The sequence below is a fragment of the Macadamia integrifolia genome, chromosome 4 (assembly GCF_013358625.1).
Source record: "Macadamia integrifolia cultivar HAES 741 chromosome 4, SCU_Mint_v3, whole genome shotgun sequence".
NCBI lineage: Eukaryota > Viridiplantae > Streptophyta > Magnoliopsida > Proteales > Proteaceae > Macadamia > Macadamia integrifolia.
Window position 1 is genome coordinate 30,686,287 of NC_056560.1, and position 14,294 is coordinate 30,700,580.

Sequence of the window (14,294 nt, forward strand, 5' to 3'; positions counted from 1 at the left end):
CATTAGTGGTAAGTGAACATATAAGCACAAAAAGAGTTAACTAAGCAGGGATTTTCCAGCTTGAAACTGCTGTTATAAGATGCACAGCAGAGGTTAAAGAAAGGGAAGAAAAGAACCAGAGAAGATTGGAGAAGAAGAAGAATACCAAAAAAAGAATAAAGTGTATGTCTTGTTGACTCCCACTTCATATGCTATTAAATTATATGAGAAAGAGAATTATAAATATGCTCTTATATGAAATGATAATCCCCCAACATACACATTTTACATGCACATGACCAAAATAACCTCACTACATATTCCAACACTCCACCTCAAGCTGGAGCATGGATATCTTTTTTGCTGAAGAGATAATTTACTGATTCAAAACATGTGTACAGCCTAAGGCATCAGACGCACAAAGTCCGTCCAGACAACGAATGGAATGTGGCCGATCCGTCGGACACATGATAGACATGACCCTTCCTAGCCAGGACGTCTACTATAGAGCTCAGAGCCCGTGGAATATATGAAAAGGATCAAGAAACAAAAGAAGCACCAAGATGCTTAATATCACCAATCACAGTTGCAATCTCCAATGGTGGTCCCCGGTATGGATCAATAATGCAGCTTAAAGACTCCTTGCTATCAGACTCGATCTGCAAATGGAAATAGCCTGATGCTAAAGCATAAGAAAGAGAACTCCGGATTGCAAGAGCTTCTCCACGAACAACAGTAGCAAAATATTGTGGAATGGATAAAGCTTTAAGTTGGCAGCCCCCAATGATGACGAAAGATCAAACCCAAACCTCCTTTTGCTGAACCTTGTGGAAGTGCCATGTCACAGTTTGCTTTAATGTATCATGAGGAGGAGCCTTCCGCTGAGCTTGCACTGCATCTACTGTTGAGTGGGGAACATGTCGTTGATGATAACTAACCGGATTTGTAGCGGAGAACTCATGAAAAGCAATGTCTGCAACATGAATTACCTCTTGTGGAGTCCAGGATTTAACATTGAAGACTTGATCGTTCCTCTCACACCATAAGTACCAGCATACAGATGAAGCTCTAGAGATAGAATCGTGAGCTAGCTTCTTGTCCATTCTGAAAAGAGCATCCCAACTATGCAGCCAATCTGAAAATACTGGGTCATGATCACTTGGTGGGATATAATGTAAACAACTACCGAACCATACCAGCCTTACAAATTCACATTCAAGTTAAATGTGATTTGCAGATTTACGTTCAGTACCACAATAAAGGCAAGATGGATAGACTGGTACCTGCCTAGATTTCAAACCTTCGCCTCCACATAAACGACTTGATCTTAGGAAGAGTACAGACTGACCAAATCCTTTTCCACTCTGAAACTGGGTGATCCCATTGAAGAACATGCAATGAAGAGGACCAGATGCAAGTTCATCATAATGAGCATCATACAGAAAAACGTATGCTGATTTAACTGTGAACATACCATTTTTAGATGGTCCCCACTCCCCAGACTTGCTTATCTTCCCTTGGGTAAAGACTAAGAGCGATTTTCAGAATTTTCTCTCTCATTTGTGGTTGAAAATACTGTTGTAATAAATCATGCTGCAGTTCAGAATTATACTCCGATCAATGAGTTCAGAAACACTCTAACTGGCAATCCACAGGCTTTGGATGCTGAATCTTAGAGTGAGGAAGAGATGGCAATCAATCATCAAGCCAAATATGCACCTTCTCCCCATTTCCTATGTGCCAAATTAAACCAGCTTCAAGAACCCTCCTTCCCTCTAATCAACTTCTCCATCCCCATGAAGGTTTATTACCCAGTCTGGACTGAAGAAAAGATATCACACATGCCCAGGTTATCTAACAAATCATAAAAGCGTAAGGAGACAATTCCTTTGGTCAAGATATCTTCCATTTGTTCTCTTAGTCTCACAAAAGATGTGCGTAGACATCCAGAATGAAGTTATTCCTTGATAAAGTCGCAGTCCACTTCAATATGTCTAGTATGGTCAGCTAAATTGATTAGAGTGTTAAGGCATCGGCAAGTATAGTATCATATCGGCTGATACATATTGTTATTGATAAGATACCTACCAGTACGATACTCAACTAGTTTTTCTCTTCGATATGAGTTGGAGGAAATCATCTAACATAAAAAACGACCCTAATCTTCACCATTTCAACAAGTTTTAGAAATTTACAATGTCCAAATCATGGACCGAATAGATTTGGTTGAAAAAGTGGTAAAGTTATAGTCTTTTGTGTGCTCAAATCTCATTCTCTTAGCTTTTTACAATGCATCACTAGATTAGGAAAAAAATGACTAAATCCTTGCATCAAGCTGATATAAGTTACATATTGCATGATAAGGTGTTTTATGCTTCAAAAGTCAAAACTAAATTTATGAATTATGAGCAGTTAAGCACATACATGCATTTCTTAAGCAATTCCATGTGTATCTTTATCATATCTTGCATCTCTACAGTACGAAACGATATGTCTCTTAAAATCACCCCACTAAAATGATACTTGATATCGATACTTAAATCCTTAATAGTGATAGATGCTTTGTTGTCACAATAGAGTCTTATAGGTTTGTCAGCCTCAAGACCCAATTCTTGGATCAACATCTTCACCATAGAAGCTCACAAGCTCCATGAGCCATAACATTAAACTTTGGTTCGACACTAGACTTGGAAACAATAGATTATTTCTTGCTCCTCCATGTAACTAGATTCCCACCGATAAATGTGCAATATCTTGATGTTGACAACTTATCTACGACTTTTCCTGCTCAATTTGCATCAGTATATGCCTCTATTCTCAAGCGATAATTTCTCTTGAATAGTAATCCTTTCCCTTGGCTTGACTTTAGATATATGAGAATTTGATATACTGCTTCCATGTGACCAATTCTAGGAGCATCCATAAATTAATTGACCACACTGGGACGATCTCATGATCTTCTCTAAAGTCAATCCCCGCTCCATCTCCTCCGTCCTAACCTATCTCCGTCTTTTCCAAAGTCTTTATGGGCTCCACATTAACTTCCTCAAGTCCCGGATCTTCCTCTTTGGTGTCTTAGGTGCCTCTAAAGCTCGTATCTTAGAGCTCACTGGCTTCACCCTTGGCTCTATGCTGGTCAAATACTTGGCGTGCCCCTCATCTGTACTAGGCTCATCACCCACCATTGCACCCTCATGCTTGACCTCATGAGGAAAAGACTTCAGCTCTGGAAAGACAAGCTCCTTACTTATACGGGTCGCTTGGAGCGTGCTAGATCGGTGATCCAGTCTATGTATCTCTATTGGTTGGGTAATTCTATTCTCCCCAAATCTACCACTAAGGCCATTGAGTCCCTCCTCTATTCCTTCCTATGAAAAGGAGTTTATTCTTCAATTTTTTTTCTTCACCCTACCAGTTGGGCCTTGGTTTTCTGTCCTAAACCTGAAGGTGGTCCTGGTCTGCGCAGAATCAAGGATGTTAATACTATGGGAATCCTCAAGCTTATTTGGAAAATCGCTTCCAAGCACAGCAGCAGCTGGATCTCTTGGATCTATTCCTCACCCCTCAAGAATGACTCCCTTTGGACCACCTCTCCCTCTTCGGATGCTCTAGGGTCTGGAGAAGCATTCTTAGTACTAGATCCAAAGTGCTTGAGGCCATTACTTTTTCTATTGGGAATGGATCCTCAACCTCCCTCTGGCTTGATCCCTAGCGTCCTTCGTGGGTGCTCCTCTTTGTGGCTCCTCTACTTTAAGAAGATTTGCAACTGTTAATGCCATCAGGTCAGCTATTGTTTGGTCCCCCCTTTCTCCACCCTTGTAGACATCTAGTCCACCCTTCTCCCTCTAGGCCATCGTGGGAGGGAAGATAAGATCACTCGGCTCCCATCTTCTTCTATCTTATTTAGCTCTGCCTTCGCTTGTAATTTTGTCCGTACTAAAATCCCCTTAGCCCCTTGGCAAAGCATCATCTAGTTTAAAGGCCACATCCCCAGCCATAGTTTCATTGCTTGTCATGCCATCAGTAATTGTCTTCCTACACAGTCTTTTCTCATCTACCAGCACATTCAGGTTCCCTCTGCCTGTTGTCTCTGCTGGAGTGGTATTGAAAATGTTGACAATCTTTTCTTTTCCTACCCTTTCTCCTCCACCATATGGAAGAGGGTTCTCAATAGCTGCTGTTCTCCCCATTAGCCGAGAATGGATTTGGACCGATATGACATTTGTTGGATCATTCATATGTGACATCGCTAGAAAGCTCACCTTTTGTGCCCCATCAACCATATCTGGATGGAGAGAAACCTTCGTAGATGGACGTCTACTTCTCGTTCTTTTGATAAGATTTGGAAGGCCATCTACTTTAATGTCAGATCCAAATTGGCTTCTCTCCCACCGCCTTGTCAGATATTCCCCAAGGAACAAGCTCATTGTTATCTCCTTAGGCCTCCCTCCATCCATCCTCTCTCCTCCCTAGTTGGATTGTTCCCCCTTGGTTGTTATTTAGTTCTTTGATGTTAAGCTAGGGTCTCCCCCCCCCTCCGGTCTCTTAGGTTTTTCCTTTTTAGATCTTCCTCCCCCACCCCCCCCCTTCTCTTTCCCTTTGTATATTTCTTTTCTCACTTTGGAAATGAAATTTGTATTCATCCAAAAATAAAACTGACCACACTAACAGCATATGCAATATCTAAACAATTGCAGGTGAGATAAATCAACTGCCCAACCAGTATTTGCTGTCTCCCAACATCATCAATCAGATGTCCACTTTTCCCACCCAATTTATGATTTTGGTCAATGTGTGAGTCCATAGGATTACAACCCAAAATCCTCATTTTAATTAGAAGATCCAGGACATACTTCCTCTGACAAATATAAATTCCCTTGGTTGACCTTGATATCTCAATTTCTAACAAGTATCTAAGGTACCTAGGTAACCGTAGAGTTGGCAAGGGACCTTCGCCTCAGGAAGCATGTGGCTATTAGTTTGACTCCTCTTACCTCCTTGGGGGCACTCACACGGGGGTGTGTAGTGCTCTTCACTGATTTCGGTGATAGTTGAATGGTTCTCATTCAACCCTAGTATGACCCGTTCCGTGCTGTTGTGAGGTCAGTATGGGTCCTCGGGACTAGCCAAGCTGAAGGCCTAGATACCCATCTTTAGCGGAATATATATATACATATTTAAGGTACCTAGGTCCTTAATCTCTACCTGTTTAGATAAATACTCTTTTAGCTTCCTCACTTGTTCCTCATCATCACCAATCACCACAATATCATCAATATACACAATGGGAGCTATAAGCTAACCATCACGCTGACAAAAAATTTTACGAAATATTTTAATTTCGACAGAAATCAAAATAAGGTCGAAATCAACACTTGACCCAAAAGGTATTGAATTAAGTAGATAAAGCCCTTTCTCACACCCATTGCCAATGGTCCTCTTCATCACTAGATCCAAAAAATGTCAATGAGTGGGAAAAAAAAGTGACACTAGAGTTCAATGACTTCATAATATGACTAACTGATAAACCATTAGTAGTAAACCTGGGAATGTGTAAAACTAAATCAAGAGAAATGGATGGTGAGGCTTTAATATTTCCCTTTGCAAATTTAGATAGTGTGCCATTAGCTATCCTAACTATATCTCTAGATAAACAAACAGTGGAGTTAAAAATAACTAGTCCTTCCCAGATAAAATAATTTTATCTTCACCTTGGCCCTTGAAGTCCTCTACAAGAGTATCAGAAGTTGCCGGGTCAGTAGCTCATCTCCCCCATTCCCAAGTGCAAGGCTATTAAGCTCTCCCACCTTGCCTTTGTGGACGATCTTACTATTTTATCTAAGGCTAGTATTATTCCCTTAGGGACCATTATGTCTTGCATGTTGCTCTTTGAAGATCTATCGGGCCTTTGCATGAACTTTGAAAATTCTCTCTTGTTCTTGGTTAGGATCTTTAGTTTTGATAAAGCCTCTTTGGTTAAGAAGACTAGGTTCTCCACTAGCCATCTTCTAGTCAAGTACTTGGGTTTGCCCCTGATTCCAGCCAGATTGTACGCAACCATTGCACAGTCTGCACTCCCATGTTAGATCTCATCTGGAAAAGGCTCCAGTTTTGCAAACGCAGGCTTCCATCTTTGCAGATATTAGATATGTTCTTCAGTCCTCTTACATTCATTGATCTGGCATCTTTGGATTGCCCCATCCATCATCAAAGCGTTGGTCCTTTACTCCCTTATGTCTACCTTCCTCTGAAAAAAACTAATACCTCTAGATTTCTTTGCCCCATTAGATGGGCTGTTGTTTGTCCCCCAAGGATAAGGGAGTCCTGGGCTTAAGGCGTATAAAAGAAGTAAACTTAAAGGGCATCATCAAGTTGATTTACCAGGTAGTGACCAAGAAGAAAAGTATTTGGGTTGATTGGGTCTACTCAAGGCTTCTCCACTCTGATTCTATTTGGTCAGCTCCTGTTTTGTCTAATGCTTCTTGGGTTTGGCATTGGTGCAAAAGATTTGTCGCTTTGGTCTATTGCCCTTAGGGCCATATGCTCCCAAATTGATGATGGTTCCTCCACGTCTCTTTAGCTTAATCATTTGCAACCCTATGGAAGTTCTCCTCCACTTGGTCAGTGCAAGATCTATTTATTGTTCGGGTCCCTCTAAGTAGTCGATGAATGCTGACATCCTCAGCCTTGGTGCTTGGGCCCCTCCGGGCTCCTCCCCTATGCTTTTTCAAGTGTGTGAATGCCTTGCCATCTATTGTCAGGAGCCCCAGGGTAGGTTAAGATAATACTATTTGGTCTCTAGTCTCTAGGAATTTTCAGCTCTAAGGCAACTTAAGATTTCATCTGGACTTGGGGCTTCTTATTTCTTTGGTGCAAGCTTGTCTAGTTCAAATTGCATATCCCTTGCCATAGCTTCACCATTTCGCGAGCTCTCTCCAACTGCCTCCCAATGCAGTCCTTCGCCTTCCTCCTTCATTGGAAGAACTTAAACTCGCCCTTGTGCTACCTATGCTAGAACGCTATGGAAGATATTGAACAACTCCCTTTTTTCCCTGTCCCCTCTCCTCTTCCATTTGGAAAGGAGTGCTTGCAATGTCCAAGATGTCATAGGATTCTATCCTTCCAAAGGAAATGTATTTGGGTGGATATGTCTTTTGCTAGTTAATCTATTTGTGATATTGAGGAAAAGCTTTCCTTTATTGCCGCCATTAACCATATTTGGATGAAGTGTAATCTCAGGAAATGGACCTCCAACTCTTGGCCTCTTCGTCAGATTTGGGACTATTTCCTTTGACATTAAAGCCAATCTTTCTGTTATTTCCCACCTTGTATTGACTCCTCAAGGAACAAGTATTTTGTTGTCTCCTGGGGCCTTTCCCCTCCCTTCTTTGGGAACCTCCCCTCTCGAGGGTTGGGTCCTGTTTTGTGTTTTGTTGCCTTTCTTTTTCCCCCTTTATGGAGCTGTTATATTCCTCTTGTTTTTGATAATGAATTATTTTATTCAACCAAAAAAAAACCTAGACGTATGATTAGTAGCAACAACGCCTGTAACCCAAGAAGTGGAGGTTGTAGATGTAGAGGCATGAAAGGCAGAGACTGAGGTACCTGACTAAGCAAATAAGGTGGCAGAAGCAGTAGTCATAATGGCATTCCCAAACCTCGCTAAGACTAATCGGAAAGTCTCAATCTCTTCTCTCAAAAGAGAGCTACCATCAGATTTTGATTCAGAAGTAGGTGGGTTTTCCAAATGGTCAGTACTGGAAACTACAGAGTGAGCTCTGGCTCCTCCAGTTCAGCTGCCTCTAGATCCACCAACCATCTATTTTTAGATGGATGACCATGGACAGCTGAAAAAGTTTCCATGGTGTGTCCAGTTTTCCCACAATGTTAACATTTGAGATGATCCTTGTCATCACCATGACTAACACCAACCTCCCCACCCCCCCAAAAAAAATTAATAATAATAATTCTAAAGGCCACTCTGTGGAGACATAGTGGTAAATACATGTTTCTTAAAAGAGGGGACTTAGATCCATAGCTTGTCTTCTTGTTTCTTCACTCTGAAGATAGCCACAAACCTCATTAAAAGATGGAAGGGGAATTTTCCCCAGTATCTGAACACAAATAGGTTCATACCATAGTTGTCACGGCATCTAGGCGAGCCAAGGTGTTGGAAGGGGCGTAGACGCATGGCGATACCAACAAGATGACCAAGGCGCCTGGGCACCTAGGCAATTCGTTGACAACTATGGCTTATAATCTAGGTTCAACCCACAAGGAAAAATAGAATAACTTCTCTCTCAAGTATCTTATAAAACTTGGCCTCATCCTCGGTTTGACAGGTGAATATCCCTGTAATAGTCATATTCCTCTCACAAGCCAACCATCGTGCTATAATACTCAAAGATTGATGCATCTCCTTGTTTGGTGGCTATAACACATTGAAGCAGGTGATAGACCTAGGCAGAATCCACCACTCGATCAACAGTTATGGCCACATTACCACACTATCCCGTACTTCTATTCCAGCCAACTTTCCAATCAGTCTCTGGTTTCTTAGAAAATATAAGTCAGGTCATTACCCAAGAATTTTCAGTCTCCCAATTTTGGTAAGTGAAATCACTAGGATTTGGAGCTTTTATTTCCTTGGTAATGTATCCTAATTTTCCTTGGCTCCACGAAAAAAACTTGACTGAGTGAGACCAGTCTAAATAGTTGGTAATGGTATGATCCAATTTGACTATGGATATATCTGGAGACATATTGTCCATATTTAGATGTATGGCACTGACTCTCCCTGACATGGAGTCCATTGACCTGCTGATGTTCGATATCATGAGAAATTACTGGAAACTTGGTCTGGTTGACCCAAAACCAGTGGGAAGTGCACACTCAACCCACAACCAAGATATTGCTCTTTCCAATTCCAACTAAAACTTACTTCTCCTAGCAGTCATAAAATTGAAGAGCAGTCATAAAATTGAAGAAATTTCACAGGTAAATTAAAAAAAAAGCCAAAAACAGTAATATTTCAAGAGAAAATCACTTTTAGCATGAAATGTATGCCGAATTCAACTATCCTCACCACCCAGGCTTGACTGACTGTAAGACCTAGATTAGAGAAGTCATGAGATGTTGGAATGGTTCCTGTGAGCAGTAGAACATGTACCACTTGCTGGAGCTAATGCTAGCAGTATAGACAGTCATTGAATTTGATATTGAAGCCACTAAGAGAGGGCCCAAGGCAACCTGGAAGGTGCCAGCTTTCTGCCCTAAAAGACTGGTTTGTGTGAAACCAGATACTGCAACCAGAACCAAGTGGTAGAACCATTCTGCCATGTTGGAGCTGCTGCACCCACACCAGGTAAGCTTTGAACTTGATATTTAGACCACCATTAGAGTACCTTAAGGCGGCCTAAAAGGTACTAGTTTCATGCCCTAAAACCGTTGGTTGGTGAGAGAAAGAACTCTGCAACGTGACCTATCAGACTACCTTGTACACTCCAACTGTCTCGGTTCATGCTAGGTGGTTCCAAACTGTCTCAGCATCCCTCTATTTCACTTCCAAGGATCCAAGGTGGCAATCTTCACATGCTCTAGGCATATAGGAACCCCTCTTCTCTGTTAGGTTCCTTACTGAGAGAATGGGAACGGTGAAATTTTAACCAACTCTTAGAACAGAAAAGAAGCTCTAATACCAAGTTGAAACTGCTGCGACTAGAAGCACAACAGAGGTTAAGGAAAGAGGAGAAGAAAATCAGAGAAGGTTGGAGAAGAAGAAGAAGATGAAGTAAAGAAGACAGTATGAGTCATCAACTCCCACCCCATACAATATTAACCTATATGGGAAGGAGATAGAATTACAAATATGTTCTTATAAGAAATTATATTTTCCCCAGATACACATTTTAAATGTACATGACCAGAATGCCCTCACTAGATATTCCAACATATCTTTTATTTTTCTTCCTTTATCTTTATCTTTTGCAAGGTATGGAATCTAATTAGACTTCGACGAAAGAAAAAAAGGTGATGCAGGAAAAGTAAGTGGGAACGGGAATGTTTCAAGAGAAACAAGCAAGAATCGCAAGATAGTAGGATGAGAATTCCAACTTTCCTATTTGCAGTTTGTCTACCATTTTATAGCATCATGATATGGGTTGGTGGTAGGTCTCACATGTGAGACCCTGGCTATTGCGTGCCACTGGCTGACAAAGGAACAAATGAATAATAAATCCTTGCTAACTAGGTGATTGATTCAGTAACTTGAAGGAAACAACTATTACATAACATAAGAAAAATTATTCAGTGCAACAATAATAAAATTTTCTCTGAATTTTACATACTTGAGGGCAAGTCTAGCAGCCAGTTGTTTGTCTTTCAGACGTAGACAATACTGCCAACTATTGCTCCAGAATTTATGTGCACCATAACTTTGTGAGTTCCCAGATACTGAGAGGCTTTCCTCTCCACGTTCAATGAGTAATTGAAGTAGACTATCAGAGGCTCCATCACGTAAGCAGCGATCAGAAAGAGCAAGAGCATCCATTAATTTTCCTTCCCCAATAAGTCTGTCAAAGAAGACCACAAAAAGAGTTAAAACCTCTTAATTTATCAGTAAAAAAAGCATAACAGCATAAGCAAGACTCAGAATGATTAGGGTCCCAGAGGTTGAAACAGGCAAGAAATGTATTAACTCCAAAATTCATTGAGCTTCTCTGAGGCAGGGGGAAGCTACACAATGATTGAGTAACAGTATATTGCTGAAGATCATAACATCCGTTAGTAATAAGCTTGATGTTTTGCATCCATTGAAGGTTCTTTGAGAATCGGAAGGATTCACAACAACCTAAAGACTTGCATTAGTTCGACAAATTTATCCACCACCCCCCCCCCCCAAAAAAAAAAAAAAGGTGCTACATATGCAATGGACACTCATAGTTTTCCTAGTGCAAAACAGGTAAGTAGAAAATTATTCTGATGAACATGAAGGATCATAGACTCAAAACAAAAGGGATAAGAGGAATATGTAGCTTTCTTCTCCAATCAATTTGAAGAGGAGGATGCTAGTCACGAAGATACAAGAGGGAGAGAAGGTATTTTTTTACAACGATGTGGATCATAGTAGCTAAATATCTTCCTAACTAGAAGGGCTGATAGATTGTTATGTAAGGACTATAAGGTTATACCAGGGGAGAGCTTGATCATACAACATAGTTTAGTTGTCATGGATGTGTGCCTCACTAGCAGAAGAGTAAGAAAGAAAGTTGCTTATTTGCCCTAGGATAAGGTGGTGGAGCTTAAAAGGAGATACTTTGAAATCATTTCTTGATAAAGTGGTCAAACAAGGAAAATGGGACTTTAAAAGAGACACTGACATGATGCGCAATGAGATGATAACTAGTATTAAAAAAAGTTGCTAAAGATGTCCTAGGGGAATTGAAAGGAAAACGTCATTCCTCTAGGGAGACTTGTTGGTGGGATGATGAAGACCATGACGTTCAAGTAGCCATTGAGACTAAGAAAGCTAGTTTTAAGACATGGCAAAGGACTAAGGATGTATAAGATCTACAAATGTATAAGTTTGCAAAAATGAAGCTAAGAAGATTGTGGGAAAAAAAGCAAGGGCGAAGACATGTGAAGATCTTTATAACAATCTGAGCAGAAAGGAAGGGGAAAAAGCTGTTAAGCTAAAATGAGGGAAAGGAAGAGTATAGACCTTGACCACATTAGATGTATCAAAAGTGAAGATGGTAAAGTACTAATATGGGATGAGGACATTAAGCAGATATGGAAAGTTTATTTTTATAATATACTAAATGGAGACACTTCGAGCAATAGTGTCCCAAAAGACTGTGTTACCCATCAAGACACCACTTATTGTGGATATATATGAAAAATCAAAGTGCTCGAAGAAAAAGAGCCTTTAAGGAGGACGAAAGTAGGCAAGTTACGAAGCCTAGATGAGGTCCCAATAGAAGTGTGGAAGAGTTTAGGAATCTATGGTTTATCCTGCCTCATTAAGCTATTTAATAAGATTATGAGCACAAGGAAAATGCCAAATGAATGGAGGAGAAGCATTGCGGTTCCGATTTACAAAAATAAAGGTGACACCTATAGAGGCATAAAACTAATGAGTCATATTACGAAATTATGGGAGAGGGTTGTTAAACCCAACTGAGAAAAGAAACTACTATTACGGAGAACCAATTTGATTTATATGATCTTTATTGACCTAGAAAAAGCTTATGATAGAGTCCATAGAGAGTTAATCTGGCAAGTACTAGAGAAAAGAAGTGTTTCAAGTAAATATGTAGACATATATATATATATATATGATAGTGTAGTGACTAGTGTAAGAACTGTGGGGTGTCGAGTTAGTGAATTCCCAATTACAATTAGGATACATCATGGATCAGCTTTAAAACCCTATTTGTTTGCACTTATCATTGATGAACTAACTAGAGACATTCAAGATGAGGCTCCTTGATGTATGTTTTTTTCTGATATTGTTTCGGTGGATGAGACAAAAGCAAGGGTTAACAAGAAGTTGGAGTTATGGAGATCAACCTTGGGATTGAAAGGTTTTAAGATAAGTAGAATGAAGACAGAGTATATGGTGTGTAATTTTAGTTACACAAGGACAGATAATGAGAATAAAAAAATGCTGAGAGAGGTTCCACAATGTCACTATTTTAGGTATCTAACCTCAATCATAAATAAATGTGATATAGTGGATGATATTTCACAAATAATTAAAATAGGATGGATGAAGTGGAGTGGTGCATTTGGAGTGTTGGGTGATTGGCATATTCCTTTAAAACTTAGAGGATAATTTTAGAGGACAGTTAAACGATTGGCTATAATGTATTGTGCGGAATGTTGGGCAGTTCAAAAGCATCATGTATATAACCTGTGTAATGGAGATGAGGATGTTAAAATGGATGAGTAGTAAAACTAAGGAAAAGCAAGGAATATCATTAGAGCTGGTTTGGGAGTAGCTCTGATACATGACAAGCTATCAGAAAGTCGTTTGAGGTGGCATGGCCATGTTCAACGGAGGCCATAGGATGCTCCAACACTGAGGAGTGGTTTGATTAAGATTGAAGGATCTAAAAGAGCTAGCGGCAAAACTAAAATGACTTTAGGAGAAGTGGTGCGGAAAGACATACATAGCTTAGACCTTGTATCAAGTATGACGTCGAAATATAGAATAGAGTTGATTGGAGAGCAAGGATCTATTTAGCCGACCACATTTGGTAGGGGTAAGGCTGAGTTGTTGTCGTTGATGTGGATCAGCAGGCTATTTGTGTGATGGGAAAATCATCCCTATGCAAAGCAGTTAGGACAACAATGATTACCAGAGGATTTTGAGCATGGCAGGAGAACTAAAACGGTGAATATTGTGTTGTTATATCAATTAAATTAAGAAAAAAAATAATTAATTTACTAGTAGAGTGTCTTAAGAATCTCCTCAAAATTTGAAGGAGGAAAATTTTTAGAGAAGGAACTCTTAGCCACAAAATGAAGGCTGTTTCCTGGATTTTCTGTGCTCTTGGTGGCCCCTTGAATCATAACCATGTTAGAAAACAAAACATTTTCTTGTTTTTTTATTAGTCTCTCTTTGAGGTTTGAAAGTTACAATTTGGATCCATCCACCATCTTTCAGAGGCTACAGGGGGAGCTTTATGTTTGTGAGATGCAGAATTATTTAAATATTGGTTGGACTGTTTGGCTCTTCAGGTCCCAGTAGCCTTGACGGCGGGGGAATAGGGATGTTTACAACTGCATTTGGGTCAACTGAGGATTGTGAAAGGATCTGTGGAGCCAGAATATTCTCAATAATGGAGAGATTGTGCTGGATTTGGGGTTATATCTCTCATTCTGCTGTGGTACTTGAAATAAAAAGGAGGTCCAGTAGCAGAAGTCCAGCAGTCTGCAGAATGATTTTTGCCAACAACTAGAGTAAGTGGGTTTGGGCGCCTTAATTTGCTATTTTTTTTGGGTGAATAAGAAATTTACCAAGGAGGAGAAGAAATGGTTGGGGGGGTGGGAATATACAACCCCGAGGGGAAAAAAAGGAAAAAAAAAACAAAACAAAACCATCAAAAAATGCTACAACCCAGGAGGGCCAGGGCACGGGGGAATCAAAATAGAAGAGGGTAAACCCCAAGAAGAAACAATGTGATTGTTCCTTGGGGAACTTACAACAGGGAGCACAGGGATAAGGGAGAGCTTGGAAGAGACCTCAAAGTAGATGGCAGTGAAATATAATTTTTTTTAATTGTCTTATATCAATCCAGACATTTTTTTTT

General features: G+C 40.2%; 1 protein-coding gene and 1 long non-coding RNA gene across 2 annotated transcripts in view; both read right to left on the bottom strand.

Annotated features, from left to right (window-relative positions):
- Nucleotides 1-14,294, bottom strand: part of LOC122077177 — a 126,502-nt gene that overhangs the window by 37,548 nt on the left and 74,660 nt on the right. The window contains exon 16 of the mRNA XM_042643026.1: nt 10,326-10,550. Coding sequence (XP_042498960.1) covers nt 10,326-10,550 — 225 coding nt within the window. The remainder of the gene's footprint in view (nt 1-10,325; nt 10,551-14,294) is intronic.
- Nucleotides 277-2,254, bottom strand: LOC122077178. The gene is made up of 3 exons (XR_006139705.1): nt 1,263-2,254; nt 969-1,114; nt 277-880 (listed from the first exon to the last, which is right to left on the bottom strand). It is a non-coding gene; the product is annotated as an uncharacterized LOC122077178 (long non-coding RNA).